Source organism: Microtus oregoni, unplaced genomic scaffold (genome assembly GCF_018167655.1).
Source record: "Microtus oregoni isolate MIOR12 unplaced genomic scaffold, Mior012 000057F_ref0000458, whole genome shotgun sequence".
NCBI lineage: Eukaryota > Metazoa > Chordata > Mammalia > Rodentia > Cricetidae > Microtus > Microtus oregoni.
In genome coordinates this window covers 195,861-221,850 of record NW_024543833.1, presented here as the reverse complement: position 1 = coordinate 221,850, position 25,990 = coordinate 195,861, and the positions used below count along the sequence as shown (strand labels likewise).

At 44.8% G+C, this 25,990-nt stretch overlaps 1 protein-coding gene across 2 annotated transcripts in view; it reads right to left on the bottom strand.

Moving 5' to 3' along the window:
• Nucleotides 1-20,310, bottom strand: part of Katnal2 (katanin catalytic subunit A1 like 2) — a 39,090-nt gene extending 18,780 nt beyond the window's left edge. The window contains exons 1-9 of one of the 2 annotated variants that reach the window (XM_041639285.1): nucleotides 20,223-20,310; nucleotides 18,633-18,678; nucleotides 12,779-12,893; nucleotides 11,894-11,992; nucleotides 9,144-9,242; nucleotides 8,882-8,959; nucleotides 5,702-5,800; nucleotides 3,180-3,243; nucleotides 2,952-3,070 (exon numbers count right to left, since the gene is read on the bottom strand). In XM_041639285.1, the coding sequence (XP_041495219.1) occupies nucleotides 2,952-3,070; nucleotides 3,180-3,243; nucleotides 5,702-5,800; nucleotides 8,882-8,959; nucleotides 9,144-9,242; nucleotides 11,894-11,992; nucleotides 12,779-12,893; nucleotides 18,633-18,678; nucleotides 20,223-20,295 (792 nt within the window). In that variant the 5' untranslated portion in view covers nucleotides 20,296-20,310. The remainder of the gene's footprint in view (nucleotides 1-2,951; nucleotides 3,071-3,179; nucleotides 3,244-5,701; nucleotides 5,801-8,881; nucleotides 8,960-9,143; nucleotides 9,243-11,893; nucleotides 11,993-12,778; nucleotides 12,894-18,632; nucleotides 18,679-20,222) is intronic. The other variant, XM_041639286.1, reaches the window with a different exon arrangement.
• Nucleotides 20,311-25,990: the final 5,680 nt, after the last annotated feature.

Genomic DNA, 25,990 nt, shown 5'->3' with positions numbered 1-25,990 from the left:
AGAACTGTTTATTCGGTATTCAGCTGGGTGAGTACACACTGGTTCACACACACACACACACACACACACACACACACACACACACACAGCAAAAGTCATGAAACAAAGGACAATTCTGGGAAACGTATCACTAACACCTCTCCCATACACTGGAGACCAGCCAATTAGGAACAAGTAACTTTTCTTCCTGTCACAGGAAGAGAAGCCCAATTATACCTGATTTTAAAAGCGATTACAAAACACCAATTGACTCAATGAAAAAGAGGATATTAGACCCCTAGATCACTATACACAGTTTTAAGGAGCTTACTCAGGTGTAGGAAACCAAGGGCCTCTTCAACATAAAGTTAGAAGAACTAACTGCGTTTAGGGCTTAGGTCTCCATATTGCTCAAAATACTGAGTTTCCATTCCCAGAGAATAAATAGAATCCTGGTAAGTGCTTCTAGAAGCATTCGTCTAAAATATCCAGAGGCGCTTGGAGGAAGTTAAATCATGTGAGGGGGAGGAGATGTAACCATCAACAGGTGTATGCATTTGCTAAAGAGATCACTCAGCTATTCAATAGTGCTCAACTCCTAAGAGGCAGGAGCATTAGGAGAGGAGGGGGGTTCACAGCCCAAAGGTTCCCTATAAATAACTCCTTAATTGGAATAGACAGAGAAACAAATGGGAGAAAATGCTTTTCTGGTTGAGGGGAAGGTCCTAAAGGGTTTGCTTTCCCTAAAAACCTTTACAGGAAGGGGTGGACAGAATGACTAAACCTCCCCAGGTGAGGATCTTCCCAAAATCTCACAGAACAGGAAAAATTACTTCTACAAGGAAATAAGACCCTTCAAGGTTGGCAGAGATTTCAAGTTTCTTCTTGAATATTTTTCAAATATTTAAGTGAAAATGCATTTTTCATAAGAAAAAAGAAATATAAGTATCTTCTAAAGTAACTTGTAAAATGCTCAAATTAGGGGCCTGGGGGGGTGGCTCATTCAGTAAGGGCCTGCCGTGTGACCTTGAGAATATGAGTTCATAGATCCCAAATCAAGGAAATGTACGCATTCATGCATTTTCCATAAAGCTAGATTCTTTTAACTATGTGGTGAAGGAGATGGAGACATGGGACAGGAAGGATTGCCTCACTCCTGGAATGATACTAAAGCAGAAAACAAAAAAAACTGAGCTAAAAAAATACTCACAAAGAAGGAACATTCCTGTGATTGGCATTTCTGGACATTCAACACTAAACAAGAAACCATTTTCTCTCCATCTCTGTTAGGACAATCATGAAGTGTCTAAATGTACATGTCTGTCCACTTAGGGTTTATCCAGGGAGTCTGGGAACTTTCTTGAAACGCTTTGCAGTGTCTTGTGCTCATGGTTCCAAACACTTTTTGTGATGGGACACAAATCTCTACTCTTCAGGGGAGGGCGTCTTTTGTGAGTTGTTTTACTGTTACTCAACACACAGAAGTTAAACACACACACACACACACACACACACATCCCAAAGAGCTTTAGGCTGATAATGACTGTAGTTAATTGAACCTCGGCCTTTTGAAACAGAACTGACCAGAACCCTAGGGATCCATACACAGCAGATAAACAGGAGTACCTGGGGATCTGGTTTGAGACAGCCCCAGGATAAAGATCAAAGGAGAAAGTGTAGATAAATATTTTCATAGATTTCATCTTGATCCAGGCACTGTGGTACACGATCTATAATTCCAGCACCTAGGACAATAAGGTGATCCCAAAAGACAGATCATGAGTTCAAGGCCAGTCTGAGCTACATCTAGAAAAAGGCCTTGTCTCAAAACAGTACCACTAAAATAAACAGAGCAACAGAAAAGAAATACAATGCTGAGTGAGTGATAAAAATCCATAAAAAACTTAAACATTTGAAACAACTTGAAAACGATAACAAGGGGCTAAGGCCTAATTTGGTATTATAGTAATTGCCTGACATGCAAATGCCTGCATTTAATCCTTAGAAATGAATGAATGAATGAATGAATGGTCAAAGTAATAAATAATAGGTATGGTCTTATTTTTTCACCAACCCTTCTAAAATATCCCATTATGTCTTCTAAGCAGTCTATGATCATTTGGAAATTAGCTTTATGAGGGACCATAATTCCAGAGTAATATTTTAGGATGATTTCTTTTCAGAAAGTAATTTTACATTTACTTAGTATTGATTACTTATCAGTCCTTCTACAGGAGGCAAACAGTCTAACAGGATTCCTGGCAAGGAACCCCCTTTACGGAGAGGTGTACATCACAGCAGCTGTTCTCTTAGGGTGACAGGAAGATACAGCAAAATGTTAGAGTGTAAGAGATGCCATGGACCAGGAACGAGATAGTGTAAAGATGGAAACAGCCTTCCAAGGAGAGAACACACTGTACAGGCCATGAGCAGAGGAAGAAAAGTTGCTCAGAACATCTGAAAGAATAATTAAGGTTTACGTCTTTCAATTCCTCCACAGAGTGCTTAGTGTAGGGTCTGGCACACGGCAGTGGCCTCACACTAAATGTTAACTGGATAAACTGTACATGCTTAATAATGAATGGTTCTTGAGTGGAGGAAACAGTAGGCCACTTTAGAGACTTTTATTCTCGTTTTTAGTCCTAAATTGTGTGAATCAAAAAATAGCTGTTGGTAAAATTCCAGAAGAAGGGAGTCCATGTTTTGCTGGTGGCACTATGATTAATACCCACATGTGACAGTCAATCCACTTCCTGGGCTTTGGGGAGTCACAATCCAAGCCAAGGCTAACATACATACCACCTTAAAACCAACACGCTCTAGCATATATATATATATATATATATGTATATATATATACATATATATATATACATATATATATATATATCCTTAAAACCAACACACTCTAGCATAATTTTGTACTTTGGTATTCTAGAAAACTGATTTTTAAGCATCTTAAGAATTCCTACCCGGACAAGTTTTTCTGAATCTCCTCTCCACTTGCTGACAATGGTGGAGGCAGAAATGTTAAAGAAAGTCGTTTTGCACTCGGTGGCCACGGCTTTGGCCAGCAGTGTCTTTCCTGTACCTAGGGACACACGAGGATGACCATGAGCAGGTGCTACTGCTCCTTGCCTCACGGCCAGGCAGCAGCCAGGCTCCCGCAGACACCCTCCGCTCCCAAAAGATGTGCTTACCTGGAGGGCCGTAAAGCAGCAGACCTTTCCAAGGGGACAGGATGCCTGTAAACAGCTGTGGGTACTTGGAGAAAAAAGACAAGGTGAGCATGAATACATCAACCTGCACATTCTTAGCAGGCAGGGCAGGAGTTCCTGCAAAACAGCCCCTCTAAGGCTTAGCCCCACTTTTTTAAGGTCTGCTCCTCTGTGTGGATCTTGTTTGTCCCGGGGGCATTTTCACACTGGGTAAAAATGTCTGACTTAATTTTTGTGGCTTCTTAAAAGCAATATATATATATATATATATATATATATATATATACATACAATATATATATGTATATATATACACATACATATATATACACACACATACACACATATATATATATACATACATAAGGAAAAGAAAGGTATATGCAGTATTTCTTCTCTGTGGCAATAGTTATTTCTTTTCTCTCTCTCTCTCTCTCTCTCTCTCTCTTTCTTTCAAGACAGGGTTTCTCTGTGTAGCCCTGGCTGTCCTGAAATTCACTCAGTAGACCAGGCTGACCTTGAACTCACAGAGACCCACTTGCCTCTGCCTCCCGAGAGCTATGATTAAAAGCATGTGCCACCACCGCCCAGTGACAATAGTTATTTCTATGCATGTAATTTCCTTCCCTCTATGTTCTCCATGTGGAGCCTTCATCTCCTTTTTAAAAATCATAAAGAAGACACAGATCCAAGATAAGTCCTAGAAACAACCCATAAAGGTATGTGCCCATGGGAAGCTCTATGGGGTAGCCTGTGGCAGAGGCTGGGGACACGGAGGCTCAGAGGATGCTACCAGATTTCAGTTGGGTCTCTTCCATTAGCTCAAGTTCAAACCTTGTAGGAACTGTACAGGACTGGTGGAGGACAGGGGAAATGGCAAACACACTCCCATCGCCTGTGAAGGGTATAATGCCATGGACAGAAATAGCACATCCAGAAACAGGGGAGGGCTGTAGCTCCGTGGTAGATTCTCTTGCCGACCACATTAAACACTGTAGGTTTGTTCCCCAGAATAATGAGAAAACAGCATATCCAGGGTGCCAATAAAGTGCTCTATCCTTCCCAAAAGTTTTGTGCTATGGTTTCACTCTTAGCTCTGAATAAATATATTTCTTACTCCCACCCAAGCAGGGGGAGGAGGGAGGGAAAGATAATCTGAATTTAATGTTTTTTGTTTCCTTGGAATGAAAGCACGGCAAAATCAAGAGCTTCATGGAGTCAGAGGTAGTAATACACAGTTGCTGTTGTTATTTTAATGAATTGTAATCTTGCCCTTAGGAAATTATAGTCCACAAATTATACAAATTCTGTATAGTAGCCTCTCACAGAAGAAAGTGGAGTTCTCCACCACCTGTATCTGGTTCCTGGCCCTCTGACCTTGCCCAGTGGGATGCTAAAGAATTATAAGATGAACAAATGGAAGGGGGGCTATGAAAAAGCTCACACGTTAGGACATGATCTTTCTTCCCTCTCTCTAAGAACCCGTGAACAAGGATGAACTTGCTTGTTGCAGGATTTGGCCATCTGAAAAGACTTGACTGCCCATTATCCCAACTGTTCCCCCAATTCTCCCAGTCACCCTGGCTGGTATGTGGGAACGCCAGGCAAATGATACTGTGTGAAGACAGATGAGGCAGCCTGGCTGGGTTCAGCTTAAACTGCCCACCCACAGAATGACAAGCGAATTTCTGTCCCAAAGATTGTTGTTTAAGGCCCCGAGTGGCAGGGTAGCCTGTCAGATAGTAAACACTCTGCGATACTCTGACCGTCTCCTCACCCCTCTTGAAGTGTGCTGTTTCTTCTGTCAGTTTGTTTCGTGAGGTGTGTAGAAAACGGTCAAAGGCAGGTGATGAGAACAGCATGCTGGCCCTGCTGGTCACAGCCCTGGAAGGGACTGTCTGTCTAGCCGAGCAAAGCCCCTGATGGCAACTGCAGGGGACTGGGGGGGGGGGGGGGGGCTTAGATCTGAGGCAGATCCATAGGAACAAATGAGAGGCCTCTCCTGGGAGATATGTCTACGACAGGGAGCGCACTCTTAGGGAGGCAGGCTAATGGTCAGTGTTTAGCATCTGAAAAGCTATATTCCACAATGTCTTAGGTCTTCAGTTACCACTGCGCAGACACTTTGAACCAATATAGAATATGACTTTGTAGAAAGATTTATTTTTATTTTGTGGTAGTATGCACAAGTAACATACAAGTGCCTGAGGACCAGAAGAAGGCAGTGGATGCCCTGGAACTAGAGTCATGGTATTATAACTCATGGGGGGCTGTAGTGGCAGCTGTGAGCCACTTGATGTGGGTGCTGGGAACCTCCCTCTGCAAGAGCTGCAACAGGAACAGACTTAAACTGGTATAGCACAGACTGTGCGCGATGCTCTAGCTCTGACCAAGGGTGGCCCAGTCAAAAGGCCACCTTACAGACAGAAAAGTCACCACACCGTCTTTTCTTGACACAGCTTGTCTAGTTGATAGCAATCAGAAACATGGCTTCCCATACTTACCCTTATTGGGTACACAACGGCTTCTTTGACTAACTGCTTGGCCGTGTCCAGTCCAATAATATCGTTCCACTTTATGTTGGGGTTATGGAGATAAATGTCCTGCAATATGCATTTGATTATTTTGCTAAAACTGACGTTTTCTTCCACTTCTGGAACAAACATGGCAGCACAGAACACCCGACTTAATAGGATATAATGTGCTGATGATAAAAAAAAATGTTTCCCGAGTATTATAATGTAGACTTATGCATACATTATAAGTTGGGGTTACTTTACCAAAGAGATGGGAAAATAGTCAATGATTTTCCCTGGAGAAGATATTGATAGTAAAATATGATACCTTTGGGGGGGGGCGGGTATAAGAGTGAGCTACACCTGCCATCAGCCTATAGCAACCTGTGCTCCGTTATGACCACAGTCAAGAAATTACCCTAAATTTTAGTGAAAAACATATCCTTACCATAGCTGGGCATCTGTCTAGCTATTTGATCTGGCAAACACTTCCTTAATTTGTTGCAAACAGAGACTTCTCCTACGTTCCCCTGAAACCAATTTCCCTTTTCCCTAGTGAGCATTCCTTGCTTCCAGCTGGAGCGATTGCTTCTGCAGCGTTTGAGGAGGCCAACAACCAAGTGCGCACGCAGTTCCCCTCTTACGGGAGAGCCCTGTAGCGACCAGCCCAGGGCAATCAATTAAGTCGCTTTTACTGATTACTAATTTACAGTTTTCCAATTTCAATTTCACAAGACGCCTCTGAACAGTCGCTCTGGGCCCTTCTCCATCGGAGCTATTTCAGGCAAACAACGTCTGGAGTATTACTTTCTCTTAAGGTCCTTTCCTATGTCATCCTGAGTAAAGAACAAGTCTGGAAACTGTTTGTCTACTTGTTTTGTGTATGTGTGTGTGTTTTTAAATACGTGCTATGTGCACATGTTTCAAATATATAAAAGTATGTTTTTAAAATGGCAAAAAATGTTATGGTCCTATGGCTACTACCCTCCCCCAAGGGCTCCCCACCGTGAGTTCAACTTTACTGAGAAGTATTTTGTAGCTTGAATTCTTTTTTCTTTCTTTTCCTTCCAGCCACTAGTTCTTACTCCAACCTCAGACCCAAAGGGCGATCCTGTCTCTATGAATCCGCAGACTGAATGCCCTGAGCTCCTGTCTCCTCCTGTCTTATCTTCCTCTCTCTGCCCAGGCATACCCCTTCCTGTCTCCACCTTCTCAATGCTGGGATAAAAGGCCTGTGACTCCCAAATCCTGGGATTAAAGATGTGAGCGACCACCGCCAGGCTCGTTTTCTCTTTCAGACTACATCAATCTTGTGTAGCCCAGTGTGGCCTTGAATTCACAAAGATCCATCTGTCTCTGTCTCCAGAGTGCTTGGATTAAAGGTGTGTGCCACCACTACCTGGCTTCTATGGTTAACTAATGGCTAGCTCCAGAGTCTGATCTTCAGGCAAGCTTTATTTGCTAAAACACAAAATACCACCGCAGTATTTATTAGAAATGATTGGGTCATACGTGATGTATATTGTCCATTGTAGGACAGAGTAGTGGATAAAAGACCCAGTCTTCCATATTTTGTGTTTTGAGAGAGGGCCTCACTCTGTACCCCGGCCTGGAACTCACTGTGTGGCTGGGTTTCCCTGCTTCATCCTCTGAGTGCGAGATGATGGAGATTATATTAAACCCAACTCAGGCTTCCAAAACTTGGGGAGAGCACACATCTCTTACTGAGGCTTTTCTTAGGAATCTTAGCACACAATGAGGCTCCATCTACTTTGGTATTTGAACAATCTGTAGATAAGTGCATTTCCCTCCGCAGTCTAGAGGTGACACTGAGTTTAACAGGTGATGTTTAATTTCCCAACCCAAAGTTCTTCCTTGTACACATCCAAAGTCATTTGTCATTGCAAATGATCTTCCCATCACTGGAAACATACAAGAAGGGGCTGTGTCCCCTTCCTCAGGAGTGTGGGATCCCTGCAGGTCACTTCTGTTCTCTACTCTGAACTTCATGCTATCCTTTTGTAGAGACAGGAAGGAGACTACAGATTTGGGGGGGTATGAGGAGCATCAGCTTCTGCTTCCTCATGCATCCTGGCAGCCTTACTCTTTACCCTGCTTCGCTGGTGGAAACCTCATAGCTGCCTCTCTTCTCCATCACTTTACTACATCTGCCTCACTGAAACTGCTTCTCAACACACAGGATGACCTGAGCCCCGAGAGGGATGCTAATCCAGGGTTCTCATCTCTCTACCCAGTTCTCCATCCTGGATACTGCTCAGGGTGGAGAATCTTGCCCCTCTCTGTACCCCAGTTTTGCTGCTCCCCAGATGCACTCATCCACCCAACCAGAGTCTCTCGAGGCAAGCCTGGGTGGAGTCACTGCCTCTGTCTGCAGGTCCGTAGCAGCCTCTGGTAGTGCCTCTGAAGCGGATGTCCTTGCAGCTCAGCAACTGTATGCTTTTCGGAGGATTTTTTTTTAAAGAATCTTTTTGACCTTACCTCAGTTTCCCTCTTCAATTAAACTGAGATCAGTGGAAATTAGAAAAGTCATCTGTAATCAATAATCTATTCTCAACCTAAGAAGCTTGCTTAAAACCATCCAGCTAGAAAGAGAAGGCTCCAGAAATCAAGTGCAGGTCAAAGGATTTCAGGGCCGCATCACCAGATGTTCATTTTCACCGCCCTTAGGTTCACGGTGCAAGCTTGAAGTATCCTTAGCCTAGTGGTAAAAAATCTTTCTTACTAATCTGGTTACGTTCAAGGAAATTTCCAAGTGAGGCCATCACACTCCCAGACCCCGCATTTTCAGACTGGGGCTCTTTAAACAGAACACACGTGTGCTCCGAGCTTTTCTTAGAGCCCTCTTTCCCCTGCTCTGGAGCCCGCCAGAAAGCCTTTCACCTGTCCGTCCCTCTCTGCATCTTTTTTGCTGTCTGTTTTCTTGGCCCCTATAGTAGGATGGTGGGCTTTTTCTATTGTAATTTTATGATTCTATAATTTATTTATCATGCATTATTGTGCCTCTAAACAATATGAGTGCCTCTGCAAGTGGGGGCACTTTATAAATAAATGATCATATTTATTGTTATTAATAAAAGAAGCAGCCCACAATGCTCCAGGAGTCCTGGTCTGCCTCCATAAATTTGTGAATTGAACAGCAGATCTTACCCGGCTCACCACGGCTGCCAGTTCTCGCATCTCACTGTTCATGCCAATAAATGCACTCAGAGGTTTCAGCAGCCGCTCCTGGGGAGAGGAGCAGAAAGGCTGGCCTTACAAACTGCTCTGCCGCGATGTAGGAAGGAAAGTGGGATCTTGGAGAAACTAACGGTGACTGGTTGCAATGACCTTTGACCAGATCTCACAGTTCTCTGGACTCGGGGTGATACTCCTAGAAGTTCCACGAGATTTGGGTGGTTTAATCACTTACCGAAGGGTCTGGGTTACATTCAAAAGTGTTCAAGGCGAGTTCGTTGGTGGCTCCTTTGATAGCATCTGTGAGCAGCCCCCGGAAGTCAATGATTTGGCCCTAAAAGGGAGCAATGGTTATTTAAGCCACAAACACACAAGAGCAGAGCAGCCTTAGAGCTGGGTGTCTATACCCTTGTATGGCAGGCAGATTTCATCTCAAGGGAAAGCTGAACTACTGCTGAATAAGATGATTTGCAGAAGTTGGGACTATGTAGAAAAACAAAACTAAATTAATTCTTCAGAATGGAGTTAGATGAGTAAAATTCATGGACTTTTTTCATCCCTGACACTCAGCATCTCCTTCCTTCTGTGGCTACTTGGCCTGTCTGATCACACTCCTTTAAAACGTTAGATATTCAGGAAGAACCCACTGGGACGCAGATAAAGACAGGCCCGTGTGCTGACTGCACGCTTCATTCAGTGGAGGATGACCTGGGACAAGACAGGTAGGTAAGGTTCTCAGGCCACCCCTGCCAGTGGTGAGTGACATTTTAATTTTGTTTCTGTGAAGGGAAGCTGGGGAAGTTAAACAATTTACCGAGGGCCACAAGCCTAACAGTAGGCTGAGGCCAGGACTCAAACCCAGATGGTTACTATTATGTTTGATTCTGAAATGTCATGAGTTTGAATATCTGGTCCTAACGGCATGGGTCTGGCACGGGAGGCACTGCTGCCTGCCTGGCAGACCTAGGTTACCGCCAGAGGTCCTTTGATGGTTGTTACACTTACCTCTAACTTTACTCTAGCTTCTGCATCCTGGCTGTACACCAGGGAAGGAGTTCAACCTCAGGCTCTCACTACCGCAGACAAACACCCTGCCATGCCTTGCCAGCCATGATGGACATCCCCTAAAGCAGGGAGTCATATCCTCCCTTCTTTTAGCTGCCACTGTCAGTCATTTGGTCACAATAGAAAGAGTAACTAATATAATCTTCCAAGCTCTAGTCCTGTTTCCCTTAGAATCCAGAAAGGAAGTCAACAGCGCAGGTAAGACACACTTACAACCATCAGTGTTTACCGACTGTCTATTGTGCGGCAGCGAAGACATGGGCTCTCCTTTCAACCTCACAGTTAAAGCAGGCAGTGCTATGGTTTCCATTTTACAGATTTCAAAAACAAACAAACATAAGGCTTTACCACAACCTGACCACTGCAGCACTCTGGGCTTGGGCAAACTGACTCCCCAGCCTGTACTCCAAAGGACAACATACTTTTGACATCTTCAGCAAGGCGTCAGAATCCAACGCTAGAGTCCCTAACACAGTGATGAGAAACCCTCGTAGGGGAAACCTCCTAGGCACTGTCACCCAACCCATGAACATTTGAAAATCTAGGAGGGAAAAAAAAATCTATCTACATTTTACACAATGCCATTTCTGCTAGAAACAGAATTTACGGGTAGACTATTTCAAAGGTTAAGTGCTGGGTTAACTGGCCCCTTCCTTGTGACTCGCGCAGAGGCACCGTTTAGATCAGTGTGAGGCATTCACAAGAGACTAAAGCCACAGCATGGCTAGGTACACCACAGGGGACTCAGAATTTGAAGAAGGCACTGAGGACTAACAGGGAGCATTTTCTGGGGGGAGGCAAATGCATCCTCTCCTGCCTCATCAGTTCCCTGAGGCCTCCAGGGAGCCATGCAGACCAGGGAAGGCAGTCCCCAGGCTTGGTGTGCCTGGTAGTCTTTCCAGCACACACCACAGCGACCAGTTTGTGTGTAGGGCAGCAACCCATGGTTCAACATCTTGGCTGAAGGAGAATAGTTAATGAAGGACACCCTGGAGGGTCCCTCAGGAGGAACATGTACTCTTCTTGCCAAAGGGTCCACTACCCCTACCTTTGCTGCATCCACCCCATTTGGGACTTTTCTCTTGGAGAAACTATTTTTTTTTTTTAACAAAGCTAGACCTGAGTTTCATCAGAAAAAAAGAAGAAATAGCTGGTGGTGCACACCTTTAATCCCAGCACTCGGGAGGCAGAGGCAGGCAGATTTCTGTGAGTTCGAGGCCAGCCTAATCTATAAAGTAAGTTCTGTGCCAGCTAGTGAGACCTTATCTCAAAAAACAAAATAAAAAAACAAGGAGGAAGAGGAAGGAAAGGGGGAGCAGAAATATCTATTAAGCACAGGATCAGCTCTAAACCAACTAATCTTCATGGATCACAAATAAATTGTACTCAAGTCTGGAGCATGCCTCTAAGCAGAAGGGCATTAAGCAACTACCCTTGGCAAGGTCATAAACAAACAAGCAGGGGACCCTCTGGGCTGTCCTCACTCTAGTGCCGCACACCAATGTCTGTCTTGTCAGCACAGGGCTCTTGGTGCTCTCCTAACCATTTCTGATAGCAGGGAGGGAGCAAACACAGACCTTTGTGACCAGCAGGCAAACACTCTACCACCTGACTACACCCCTGCTGATCACTGAATTTTTAAGCTGAAAAGAACCCTCTCTCTTCTGAATGTCCATTTGCAAACGGGGAGCCTGTGGTTCCTAGAGAAGGATCACTCTAGAAGGTCCTTCCAGAAAGGAGCGGGCAGATCAGAATCGCATGCCGGGTTTCTGGTCCTCCTGGGATATTCCTTTCTTACTCCACAGCCAACCTTTCATACTTTTGTTGCCATGATCATGTTTGGCAAAAATTATGTGATTTCCTTTTTCTAGAGAGAAACAAACTCCCCCGTCCCACCCTAGGGTCCTGAGTTCCACTTACTCTTTGTGGATGGGCCTTTTCCTCTGTGCCATTCTTCTGGATTTTTGATATGTTTAGGCCAAAGTCAGCATTCTCTACTTGAGCATTACTGACATTCTCCTGGAGGAAAAGGACCATGAGAAGCCAGATGTGGAAGCAGCGGAGACCCAGGCTCTGACTGCCCATCCCCTGTGGAACTCACCTGTCCCACGTCACCTCCCTTCTACCTTGGGCACATAACCCTCTTCAAGACAACTGAATCCCGTGATCATTTCTTCCCATCCCACTTGTCCTCAGCAGTAACCTTTGCTGTTCCTTTTCCTGATTTCCACTGTCCCTTGCTCTTTAAAACCTGAAATGATTTGCTCTAGATAAGAAGGTTCTGGACGTAGATCTCCTGAGGCGGGAGCCAATGACTTCACCCATCTACTGGACCCACTTTTCTTGCTGCCCTCCCTTCTAGAAAGTCTAGTGTTGAGGTAGGGGTGAGGAGTAACCCTACATGCTTTGCAGAAGCTCAGCAGGAGGTGCCGAGGCCCAGCTGTATCTTAGACTGCTCCTGGACCACACTGGGGAGCCGGAGGACACGTTTGGGATGGGAAGACCTCCTTTCTGTACTTCTCTCAGGTATGAGGATCTTATCAGCCAGCCCCAAACCATCCAGTTCCCTCACCCTGAGCTAAAACTAGAGAAGGAGCTGGCAAATCTAGGAATTTGTACATTTTCTTCCATTTTTTTCTTCCAACATACTAAAACATCTACAGTATTCAGGGAACTCTACAGTTTAATTAAACCATACAGCAATTTTAAAAAGAGAACTTCAAAAACAACAAAGAAATAAGCTATTTTTGTTGAGGCCATTTATCAGCCAAGTGTGATATTACAACATCAAGCAGTCATTGTGACCTGTTTAGAATGGTCCTTGACAGATTTGGTGTCCCCTGTCTTCAATATTGAGGTTTTGGGTCGTGGCTTCTGCTGACAGATCTTGGGGAAATTTTGACAATTGTCATTTGTCACCCTAAAGAAGGAAACAAAAACTTTCACAAACATATTCTAACCATTTGATTCTAGGTAAGTAAATAACTAGTGTAGCACATTTAAAGGGAGTTCTCGAAAGACGCATGCACACAGCACAGTGAGGCCCATGCACACAGCACGGTGAGGCTCTATGCACACAGCACGGTGAGGCTCTATGCACACAGCACGGTGAGGCTCTATGCACACAGCACGGTGAGGCTCTGTACACACAGCACAGTGAGGCTCTATGCACACAGCACAGTGAGGCTCTATGCACACGGCACAGTGAGGCTCTGTACACACGGCACAGTGAGGCTCTATGCACACAGCACAGTGAGGCTCTATGCACACGGCACAGTGAGGCTCTATGAACACGGCACAGTGAGGCTCTGCTCACAGCACGGTGAGTCTCTATGCACACGGCACGGTGAGGCTCTGTACACGGCACGGTGAGGCTCTGCTCACAGCACGGTGAGTCTCTATGCACACGGCACAGTGAGGCTCTATGCACACGGCACGGTGAGGCTCTGCACGCAGCACAGTGAGGCTCTATGCACACAGCACGCTGAGGCTCTATGCACACAGCAAGGTGAGGCTCTATGCACATGGCACAATGAGGCTCTGCACACGGCACGGTGAGGCTCGTGCACACAGCACAGCGAGGCTCTATGCACACAGCACGGTGAGGCTCGTGCACACAGCACGGTGAGGCTCTATGCACGCAGCACGGTGAGGCTCTGCACACAGCACAGTGAGGCTCTGCACACAGCACGGTGAGGCTCTATGCACACAGCAAGGTGAGGCTCTATGCACACAGCAAGGTGAGGCTCTATGCACACAGCACAGTGAGGCTCTGCACACAGCACGGTTAGGCTCTATGCACACAGCACGGTGAGGCTCTATGCACACAGCACGGTGAGGCTCTATGCACACAGCAAGGTGAGGCTCTATGCACACAGCAAGGTGAGTCTCTATGCACACAGCACAGTGAGGCTCTATGCACACAGCACGCTGAGGCTCTGCACACAGCACAGTGAGGCTCTATGCACACAGCACGGTGAGGCTCTGCTCACAGCACGGTGAGGCTCTATGCACACAGCACGGTGAGGCTCTATGCACACAGCAAGGTGAGGCTCTATGCACACAGCAAGGTGAGTCTCTATGCACACAGCACAGTGAGGCTCTATGCACACAGCACGGTGAGGCTCTATGCACACAGCACAGTGAGGCTCTATGCACACAGCACGGTGAGGCTCTATGCACACAGCACGGTGAGGCTCGTGCGGCTGCACCATGTACTTGCTCCTAGTTGACTTGGCTCCAGCTCTCTCCTGACTACTCACTGGGCTCCTCTCAACCAAGCTGGAGTGCCCACCCTTCCCAGGGACCCCCAATCCACCCTCTTCCATTCTCCGTCACACCACAGAGGTTCCATGCTTGGCAGGTTGCTTTAGTTTTTAAAAACCCACCCATATGAATGATTTTTTTTAAAAAAATTTAAAAACAAAACAACAAACATTGCTTTAGAACAGCAGTTCTCAACCTGTGGGTCCCGACCCATTTGAGACTCAAATGACCCTTTCACAGGGGTCACATATCAAATATCTCACATATCAGATATTTACATCACGATTCATAACAGTAGCAAAATTACAGTTATGAAGTAGTAGTGAAATAATTTTATGATTGGGGTCACGTCAACATGAGCTGCTGACTGAAGGGTCGCAGCATGAGAAGGCTGAGAACCACTGCTAAGGAAGAATACTCCCGGTGCTAACATCCCCCACCCTTCTCACAAGCATCAGACCAGGGAATCCCCAGGGGTGACAGGAGGAGACAGTCTGTCCTCTCACGTTATGAAACGCCAGAAGATCCAGGGCTCTGTCTGAGTTGTAACCCTGTACACTGAATATCCTTCCTCTGTATAAAACATCAAAGGACCTATAGCGTCAGTGGTTAAGAGCATGGGCTGGGGCTGGAGAGATGGCTCAGAGGTTAAGAGCACTGACTGCTCTTCCAAAGATCCTGAGTTCAATTCCCAGCAACCACATGGTGGCTCACAATCATCTGTAATGGGGTCTGGTGCCCTCTTCTGGCCTGCAGACATACACACAGACAGAATATTGTATATATAATAAATAAATATTTTTTTAAAAAAAGAGCGTGGGCTCAGCACCCATATTGGGCAGTTCACAATTTCCTGTAACTCCATCTTCAGGAGGTCTGACACATTCTTCTGACCTTTACAGATAACTGCACACAGATACACACAAATACACCACTATGGAAAGAGAGCAAACTTAGTCTATGTCTACTGTCACAAATCACTCATCTTTGTAAAATTATTTCTCATCAGTATGTTCCTGTCTGGAAAAACACAGTGATGGGACTGGAAGTCAGAAGAGTAGCTGGTAGAGATGGGGTTTCGAGAAGTGGCGGGGACAAAGGGAGTCTGCAGTTGTCATAAGAGTCACAGCACACACGCTTGAGTGTGCATCACACATCACTACAAGGGCAGAACTAATCCGTTCAGTACATCCTCATCAGTAGGCAAAAAATGGTATTGGGATGTTTGCATTTTGCAATGAAAGACAAGGTCAGACACGCAGGACCTTCTTAGAGGCCATCATGAGCTCTGATGCCTTAAGCTGCTCTCTCCTCTCAGCTCTTTGCAGGATATCTGCAGTAGGGTCACTAGAGGAATGACTCTCATATTCTAAATGATCTCAGACAGCTTCTGCCTCAGTTCAATTCATTATGGAAAAGAAAAGTTGATCATGTCTAATATAAATACCATGTCAACAATACTACCATGTCCACACCCTTATGTTCAGCTCATGAGAAGTGGACACGGAACATTCCTAGGGCATCTTTTTTTCATCTCTAACCTAGACATTAGAAAATCTGTCCTTCAGGCTTTTTGCTGCGACAAAAATGAAATAATCATAAAATGAGTATCAAGCATTTCATACATGCAAATTCTACTAATAGGGTTGGTTTAAATATAATTATAGGTAACACACACAACACGCACATGCGTCTCAACATCCATTTGGGTCTCTCAAAGGCCCAGAACTCTGGTCCTCCCATTTTGATTTCCCGCCAAGAGCAAAATGAACCATAAAGTTTGCTTTGATATGACTCAAGACAAAAACACCAATAATTATAAAATTCTTCTGAATATAGAATCAAACTTCTTCAGCCTTAACTTTATCCATCAGTCCTGTGCTCAAGAGAATTCTACTGAGAAGGTCTAACCTCTTGCTATGATTGTCAACTTGGTTGGACTGTAAGAAACACCTGGTGAGGGGCTGGACCAGCATACATGTGGCAGTTCATAACTGTCTGTCATTCCAATTCCAGAGGAGTCAATGCCTTCTTCTGACTTATGCAAGCACTGCACAAGTGCAGGTAAAACACTCATAAGCATAAAATAAATTTAAAAAAGAAATGCCGAAGGCGTTAATGGGGCACACCTTGGGGCATGTCTGTGAGGCTGTTTTCAGAGACGTTCAATAGAGAAGGGAAGACCTACCCTAAATGTAAGCACCAGCATTGTTGTGAAATATTTGTACATTGTGTGAACATACTGTTAACTTGATTTCTAGGTCTCTGATCTTGCAGTGGGGAAGGGACTTGTGAGAGCCTAGCTTTATTCTATCAGATTCCACTGTCTTAGGCCCATCCCACAAATTCTTTGTTGTGTGATGTTTGATTCTTCTGGCTTTTGAGGGGACCCTCCACCCAGCTCCCAAATAAATCACACATGTAGGTTTATTCTTAGTTATGGATATCTGACCTCAGTCTGGCTTGTTTCTTGCCAGCTTCTCTTAAATTATCCTGACCACCTTTTGCCTCTGGGCTTTTATCTTTCTCTATTCCTGTATACTTTTCTTTATTTCTTTCTCAATGGCTCGTTGTGTAGCTTGGTGGCTGGCCCTTGATGTCCTCTCCTCTTTGTTCTCTTGCTCCCCTCTTCCTTATTTCTCCTGTCTATCCTCTCTGCCTGCCAGCCCCACCTATCCTTGCTCCTGCCTCGCTATTGGCTGTTCAGCTCTTTATTAGACCACCAGGTGTTTTAGACAGGCAAAGAATCACAGCTTCGCAGAGTTAAACAAATGCAGCATAAACAAAAGCAACACACCTTCAAATAATCCCCCAAATTCTCAAGCCTTTTGGGACCCCAATTCTGTCACCTGTCTCATTAGCTAACTTCCCTTCCTTGGATTATCAGCAGATCCATAACTGGGAGAAATCTCTGGTGCGAGGCACAAAATTAGGAAAGAACACTTAGACAACTGGAAGTCAACCCGATGACACACCCTGTTACTGAGTGAGCATCTTGGCATAAAACAGCACCCAGAGCAGCTGGAGCGATGGTTCAGCGACTAAGATCACTACTGCCTGTAACTCTAGTTCCAGGGGATCTAATGCCCTCTTCTGGACTCTGTGGGCACTGCACAGATGTGGTGCACATCCTTACAGACAGCTAAAACACTCACACACATAAAAAAAAAATAAAATTTAAAAAGCCCACAGTGGCCAGAAACACTGCCCATTGCTTTTCTGATTCTCCTCCCTGACTAAGCATTTGGGGTTCAGCCCTTGTGCTTGCCACACACAGACATCAACCCAGAAGAACTGAGGAAACCCCAAGTGACGTGCCCTGAGCACACAGCAGGCATGAATGCACTGAAAGACAAGCGGAGCCCAAGGACGTGCAAGGCTGGCCTATTAAATGCCCTCGCTGTTGCTATGCACAAGCTGTTTTAGCATCAGCAGAGACCGACTAGCTGCACGGGAACCATGAACAGGGCAACAGAACCCCATCGAGGCAGCGACACTGTCCCTAAAGGACAGGGCAAAGCAGTGGTGGCTCGGGCAGAAGATGGTGACAGCCGCTGTTATGGCATGGGCTCCAGCCAGCCATTGCTACAGAGGATGCCAAGAGCCCTTTGGAGGACTCTGGTTCTTCCTTATCGGGTTGGATACAGGGAACTGAAGTCGCAGAACCGAGGCCCTTGAAAGGACACACAGAACGCACACCTCTCAAGACCTAATAACTTACCTAAATCTGAGTTTCCTTTTTCTGGCACATTCTAAGATTTGGAAAATGATTTTTTTCATGGCATAAACTGAGTATACAGTGTAGTTCCTGCCAGAATTGTACTTTCATCTGCCCCCGAGCTTTTGGATTTTTTTATACTAACAAAATCCTACAGTCTCTGCTGCCCCAAGCCAGCCAACCCTGGGACATAAACCAGAAGCTTGCTCCATCTTCATACTTGTTATGTTGTGGAAACTGGGCATCAATCTTTTAACCTTGAAGACCCGGACTGTCGAAGCCACGTGGCCAGGAAAGACTGGATAGCATTGAGAGAAAAGTGCAGTGACCCCGGGAGAATCTGAAGACGCTGGCTCAAGTCTAGGCAGTGGCGACAAGAGGGGACTCCAAGGTCACATGACCTCAGTCTAGTATTGCTAGCAGACATGGAGCTGCACTGGAGACTCTTTAGGAAAGAGATCCCACAGACTCTTAAGCGGTAAGCTAATCAGGCCTGTCATGCCAGTGCACTCCTTTAATCCTAGCATTCAGAAGGCAGAGGCAAGCAGATCTCTGTGAGTTCGAGGCCAGCCTGATCTACAGAGGGAGTTCCAGGACATCCAGAGCTATATAGAGAGACTTTGTCTCAAAAAAAAAAAAGTTAAATTGATGATGACAAGTCATGAATCACTTTACCTTCTGTTGTTCTTCCCTCCGCTTCTTGGTGGTAAATTATTTTCTGCTGTGGAAAAACAAACATGGGGGAGAATTTAGTCTTAAGAGAGAGCAAGCAAACTTTTAGGTACATTGTTCTTTCGCAGTGCTCTTACAAGGTCCTACAGTGTGTGCTTCAGCCTCCGGACCACAGACAGCTGTTCTAATGAGAAGTGAAGGCCCCGGAGAGCAGAAGGGACCACAGCTTCTCAGGCATTCGGAGCCACACAGAGAGAGACCCAGGCCTCAGTAAAACCACCGTGGCCGCACATGTGGGCCATGCCCACAACAGGCCGCCTCTAAGGCTAGCCACTCCACTGAGATTTCACGAATTTGTCACTGTTTTCTGGGTCACATGGCACTCCAGGATTGCATGAGTCTGAGAGGAACATTGACTGAGTTAAATTCTGCCAACTGACCTTTCGAATTAAGCCACTGTGCTCAATCTCACAGGAGAAAACGGGTGCCAGGCTAGATGAGGGCAGTCCACCTAGAAATCAGCTCCTTGAGAACAGGGCTTGTCTCTCTGTGCAGGAGCCAGTGCCCAGATCAAACAACCAGCCAAACAAGCTGAGCTCTGAACCCTTCACTGGAAGAGAGCTCAGAGAAAATTTTAAAAAGAAAAAAGAAAAGAAAGAAAATTAAAATTGCAGACCTTCCCTCAAGTCTAGATTTGGTCCTGGCTATTTTTAATTGACGTTCCTCTTGGTTTCCTGGTCCCTACATGAAATGTTAACGTCTGTGGCTTAACAAGTGCCTTGTAAACAGGACAATGATCTCCCTCGGTTTGTAATTACTTCCCCTACTTACAGACTTCTAAGTCAATGTTACTACAAACCTAGGCCCTCGGCTAAAGCCTCCTTGACTGCTGACCTATCCTGGGCCTTTGCATTATATTGATCACCATCTAGATTGATGGCTTTCAAAAACATTTCATTATCTATACATGAGCTATTAGCTTCCCCAATACTCATTTCCATGTTATTTTCAAGATAGATAATAGGTCTTCCTAACAAGACGTCTTCTGTCATTTATCGTCTTCCAGCAGCCCTTTCCATCACTCCAGAAGTCAATGCTGGCTTTCTTCTAAAGAGCTCCTTCAATACACTGGGGCTTTGCTCTCATTACCCTAAAACACAGTCCTCAAACAAACTCCACAAAGACTAGCGGATGTCAAAATCCAGGCAATCGGCAGGGCAGTGGTGGCATGCACCTTTAATCCCAGCACTTGGGAGGCAGAGGCAGATGAATATCTGTGAGGTTGAGGCTAGCCTGGTCTACAGAGTGAGTTCCAGGACAGCCAGGACTACACAGAGAAGCCCTGTCTCAGAAAAAAAAAATCCAGGCAATCGTGTTTGAATGGCCAGTTCTGGGTATGAGATGGGCTCCAGATCTTTCTGGTCTACTCTTCTAGGCACAGAAGGAACACCTTTGGTTAGTGGGAGGGATAGGCCAAGCTGGTCTTCAGACTTATGATCTTCAGGTCCCCACCTCCCTGAGTTTGGGATTACAGATGTGGGCACTGGAAATACCATTCTGATGTACTTTCTGATATAGACCAAAACTATGTACCTGTCTCTGGCGCCTTCTTAACCATTTTGGGGTACTTCTGGAACTTTACAAAATAATAGCTCTCATATTCCATCAAAATTGTTTCTAGGTCAACGTTGTCACAAACTTCAAAGCGCCGTAACCCCAGCTTAGTCTCTTCCTCCAGTGCTTTAGCCGTATCGATATAGCTGGCAGTTGTACAGAAGAGAAAAGATTAAGTCGGGTGTAAGGATAAAAGCAAACAGAGGGTGCAGATCCAAAGAGATTCAACACAAAGAACAAGCAGACTGTAAGCAGCACATCATAGAAAAACTGGCGAGGAAGAGATTTTTCTAGATAAGGAACCTTACATAGGCTTTTATGGTTTGTGTTGGATTTTGTTTTCTGGTTCGGGTTTTTTTTTTCTTTTTTTTTTAAATATTCATTTGTTTATTTATTTATTATGTATACAATATTCTGCCTGTGGTTCGGGTTTTTTAATGCTGTTGTATTGAGGAGGGGTATTTTTGTTTGCTGGTGGTTTTGGTTTTGTTGTTTGCTTTCAAGTGGTTGTTTTAGGGACAAGGTTTCATTAAATAGCTCAAACTGTCTTAGAACTCATGATCCTTCTGTGACAGCCCCTGAAGCCCTGAGATTACAGACATGTAACTGCACCACATGTTAAATGTATCCAAACGTTATCATTACAGACATGTAACTGAACCACATGTTAAATGTATCCAAACGTTATCATTACAGACATGTAACTGAACCACATGTTAAATGTATCCAAACGTTATCATTACAGACATGTAACTGAACCACATGTTAAATGTATCCAAACACTGTCATTACAGACATGTAACTGCACCACATGTTAAATGTATCCAAACGTTATCATTACAGACATGTAACTGCACCACATGTTAAATGTATCCAAATGTTATCATTACAGACATGTAACTGCACCACATGTTAAATGTATCCAAACACTGTCATTCACAACAGTGCTGTCTGGAAGTCACCTGCTTCTGGGGGCATCTAATGATGCTACCATTGTTCAAAACTAGTTTGAAAGTGCTGGCAGTCAAATAAGCCAGTCCACTAAGAAACTGTCTTTGGCTTGCCTTTCCTCATTTTTTGCTAAATATGTGTGTATTTGGGTACTTTTCTGTTGCTGTCGTAAAATGCCATGAAGTTAACTATGAACTCGGAGAATGTCATTGTATTAGTGCAGGCCTCGCCAGTTATAACAAATCAACTGAATTAACTCGAGATGTTAATAATAAAGGACTGGCTTGGAGCTCAGTTGTAGAGTGCTTTGTGGGATCCACTGCCAACACTACAAATAATAATAGTAATATTATTAATAGTAATAGTAAGATAGGAAACAGACGGGGAGAGAGTATATATGGAGTCACTATACTTTCTGCTCATCTTTCTGTAAACACAAAGCTATTCTAAAAGTAATGTCTGGTCCGTGCTTTCAAAGGGTCAGAGCAGAGGGGCATCACCATAATCGACTGTGATAACATACCCTTCTTGTGTTAAATAATGCAAAATCAAAATGAGAAGGTTTTTCCGCCGGGCTTCCGTTCTCATCTCATACTGTAAACAAAAAGGAAAATTTAGATGGGACAGCAAGACACAGCAGTGCTTTATAGAAATAACGGCTTAGAGGAATGGCGAGCTGTCAAAACCAAGCAGCCTAGCCGAAAGGTTGGCCCGCCTCTGTGGTCTTGGAGGCTGCGCAAAGCCTGTGTGTGTCCCCAGCTTGTTTCTTCCTCGGTCAGTAGATTTAAAGAGACACTGACTTGAATTAGGACTTCATGTGACAAGCTGAACTTACTGCCAAGCTAGCTAGGCTTTTATTGTCTAAAACCAGAAGGAAATAAATATGCATACTGTGAGGATTCAGGCATTATGCTGGCCTGCCCTGACATCTGGCAGGATGCACCCAGGCAGTACCCTGACCAGCCCAGGGTCCTAGTCTGTATGCAGGTGAAAAAGGTCCCTTTGAAGAGACCTCCCACTCCCTCTTTCTTCCTTTTTGCCATTTTCTCTGAGGAGGCAGCTTTTTGTCTCTCTTCCCGTTCCCTCTTCTCCCCCATTCCTTTATCTCAATAAACTCCGCACTCAAACTCTGCATGGCAAATCTGTCTCCTGCCCGCGTTCCTCACCTGCCATGGGTGAGGGTCCCTAACGTGCGGAAATCACAACACGTTCCCCTGCTACTTATACCAGGTCAAGGAACGTGGTTACAAAATAAACTTGTGGGGGCTGGAGAAATGGCTCTCCTGAGAAGATAGTTGTTTGTTCCTTAGCACTACGTTGGGGCTCACAAACCCTAATCCCCGAGATCCAATGCCCTCTTCTGGCCTCCAGGGGTACTGCATGCACATGGTGCACAGATATACATGCAGGCAAACACCCATACAAACAAAATGATAAGATACACTTTAAAAATAAAATAAACTTGTGACCTAGAAATCAGCTTGACAACACACATCACATGAAAATATATCTTTAATTCACTCAGAGTCCAACCCAGTTCCTGGACCAACTCAGTTATGGGTTTCCCCAAGCCATGACCATAGATCAAGAACCCAGGCCACTGAGCAGAACAGAGTCAGGAAAGGGAAATTCCAGCATGACAAGGCCATCATCCAAGCTGGATGAATTTGTGCCTTTATTTGTAGTGCCAATGTGCACATTTAGTACTCTGGGATTACAAATTCTCCTGGTGTATTCTCTAAATATCTATCTACAATAGCACTTCTCCTAATTAAAAATAGCTATCCTTATCTAAAGAGACCAAAGATAAGAAGTAGGTGGGGGGAGGGTAAATGGCCTCTATGTAGTCCAAATTATGTCATAAAATCTGTGTACATGGGCTGGTGATGTAGCTCAGTTAGCAGGGTCCTTGCTTAGCATGCACAGAGAGCTGGACCCAAACCCAGCACTGCCTTAAACCTAAAACTGGATGAAACAACTGGATTACATGTTTGTAATCCCTGTAATTAAAAGACAGAATACAAGAGGGTCATAAACTCAAGATCATCCTCGGCTGCATGGGGAGTTCGAGGCTACTCTGGGCTACAGAAAACCCTGTGTCAAAATATCAATCTATATACAAACACTCATGACACACATGACCTTCATAGCTTTCTAAAAACTAATGTTATAAAATAAAAGCATGCATATAATTAATTATTCAAAAAGCAGTAGTGCTTTATTCCTTTTTCATTTTGGAGCTATCACCCAGGCTGGCCTCAGACTTGCTAAGTGCTGCGGGATGACCTTGAACTCTGACACTCCTGTCTCCCATCCCCAAGAACTAGAACTACAGGCTGGAGCCACAAGCCCATTCCCTTTTCCCCTGTGGGCGACTTTCTATTGTAGTAAAATAGACGTAAGTGTACACCACTTCTCCACCGCCACCTTCAGGGTGCTCTCGCCTCCCTCAGTTGACACTGCCCATTAAGCACCAGCTCCCTGCCCCTATCCTCCCCAGCCTCCACAGCCACCATTCTGCCTTCTGTTCCTGTGACCCTGCCTATCCTGGGTCCCTTACTGTCAGGGTCTGGTGCTAGCCTCTGTGGTCTACACCTTACACAGTAGAATCACTTGTACAATAGCTGTCTTTTGGTGTTCGGTAAACTTGACTTAGTATAAGGTCTTCAAGGTTCACCCACCTTGTAGCATGTGTCAAACTTTCCTTCCTTCTAAATGCAAACTAGGAAGCTAGGGAGACGTCAGTAGGTGAAGAACTCAAACTGGTCATGATGTCTTATCACAGCGGCAGAAAAGTGACTAATACGCTTATAAATACCCAACAATGTCTTGTTACTCTCCTCACTGAGGAACACATCAGACAGTAAATGGGTCTATTACACTCTTCTCCTGGCCCCATGGCCTCCCTCTAGGAACTCCTAGAGGCAGTCAAGCTTAGTATGGCTTAGAACCTAGAACTGCACTTGGCTTGTGTTAGACACACACTCCTTTCCTAACAATGCCCCAAGCAATCTAGGACCCTCATTTGCATCAAGAGGCTTACACACTCTGCTCCTAACAATGCAATAGGTCACTCTCCTTTAGCAACTCCTTGATAATGCCCCCTTGTGCTGCTAAACGCATGCTGGAATTTATCTTGTTGACTATTTTATATATATCCACAATTTATCTTGCTCATATGACCCCCATTTGTTTTCTTTTATTGGTAATTTTGAGACAGGCTCTTCTTCTGTAAAAAGCCTAGGCTAACCTTGTAATGATCTGTTCTGTCTCTTTAAGAGACAAGCCACACCCACTCCCTCCCCTGTCTGCTGAGACAGGTTGATCTTCAGCTTCCAGCCTGAGTTCCCTCTCTTTTCTATCTCCCTCTCAAAGAGGCAGTTTCTGCTTCTCCCCACTTCTCCCCTTCCCCCTTCTGTGTCTCCTCTCTCTCTCTCTCTCTCTCTTTCTCCCTCTCTCTCTGCTCTTCTTCTCTTCTCCCCTCCCTTCTATAGCCACTAAATAAATATCCAACCTCACTCAGCATGGCGTGCCTATCCATGTCTCTGTCTCTTGCCCACCGCGTGTCTCCCTGCCCTGGACCAGCCACTGCTCGGGGACCTGCAGCCGTCCCTGCCTGGGACTGGCTGCTCTCAGGGCCTGCTGCCTGCCACCACATGGCCTGCTGCCACCCCTTGGGGACCTGCAGCATTTCTGCTGCCTGCTGCCACCGGGGATCCTGCAGCATTTTTAATAATCCATTACAAACCTGGAACTTGTTCTCTATCTCAGGTTGCTCTTGAACTCCTGACCCCCCTGCCTCTGCTTATGAGCCCCAGCCACAATGCCTGACTCACAAAATTTTAAATTGATGGTATAAAGTCTGCCAGGCCTACAATATCTTCCTGTTCATCCCCTTCAAATTAGCATAGAAAATCATCTTCTGAATTAAAAACCAATAATGAACCACCAACAAATCGTCAATTGAAAGTGTAAGTGAGGGTGTGCCCCAGAGATGGACACAATTAGATGCTCAATTAAATTCTATCTACGAACAAAAAGAAGCCCAGGAGTGAGCATCTAATGTAAGGGTCTTGTTTGCCTGTTTCAATGATCTGGCTGTTTATTTCCTCCTTTTCCTTTGTGGGCTATTGTGCCACAAAATGCTCCATTATCAGCTTCAAAATTGAATCCTATGATACTGTAGCCCGAGGAGAAGGAAGCATTGAATGTCATTCCCAGATTCAGACCCCAAAGATACATAGGAAATACTACTGTACGTATACCACATGCAGCATTAGCACTTTCAATTTCCTTTTACGGGTGCAGTGGAGATTAATTTGCATGAGCTTGTTTCAATCTCTGTAATAATATCTAAATTTTGCACTGAGTTTTCCATCTCAAAAACAAACAGTTAAGAAGGACACATCTCTTCTTTCAAATGCTTTTTATTATAGTTCTAGTCTACAGCCCCCACATCAAATATTCAACTAAAAGCTTGAGTAGTTGTGCCCATAGGTTCTAATCTGTTTTTGTTTGTTTTCCAATTACTCCCTGATTCTGCCAAGAAACTTCCTAAATTTCAAAGGCTGCACACCCCAACGGAACAATAGAACTATGTTCTAGTTCTAAAACTGGAACTAGAATGTTCCAGAATCCAGGAAAGAGACTTATTGTATTTAATACAGAGCCAGAATTGACCTCTGCCACATGAATATGGGTGCTGTGAATTGACCCCGGGATCTCTGGAAGAGCAGTCAGTGCTCTTAACTGCTGAGTCATCTCTCCAGCTCTGCCTGTTGTTTTTAAGACAGGGT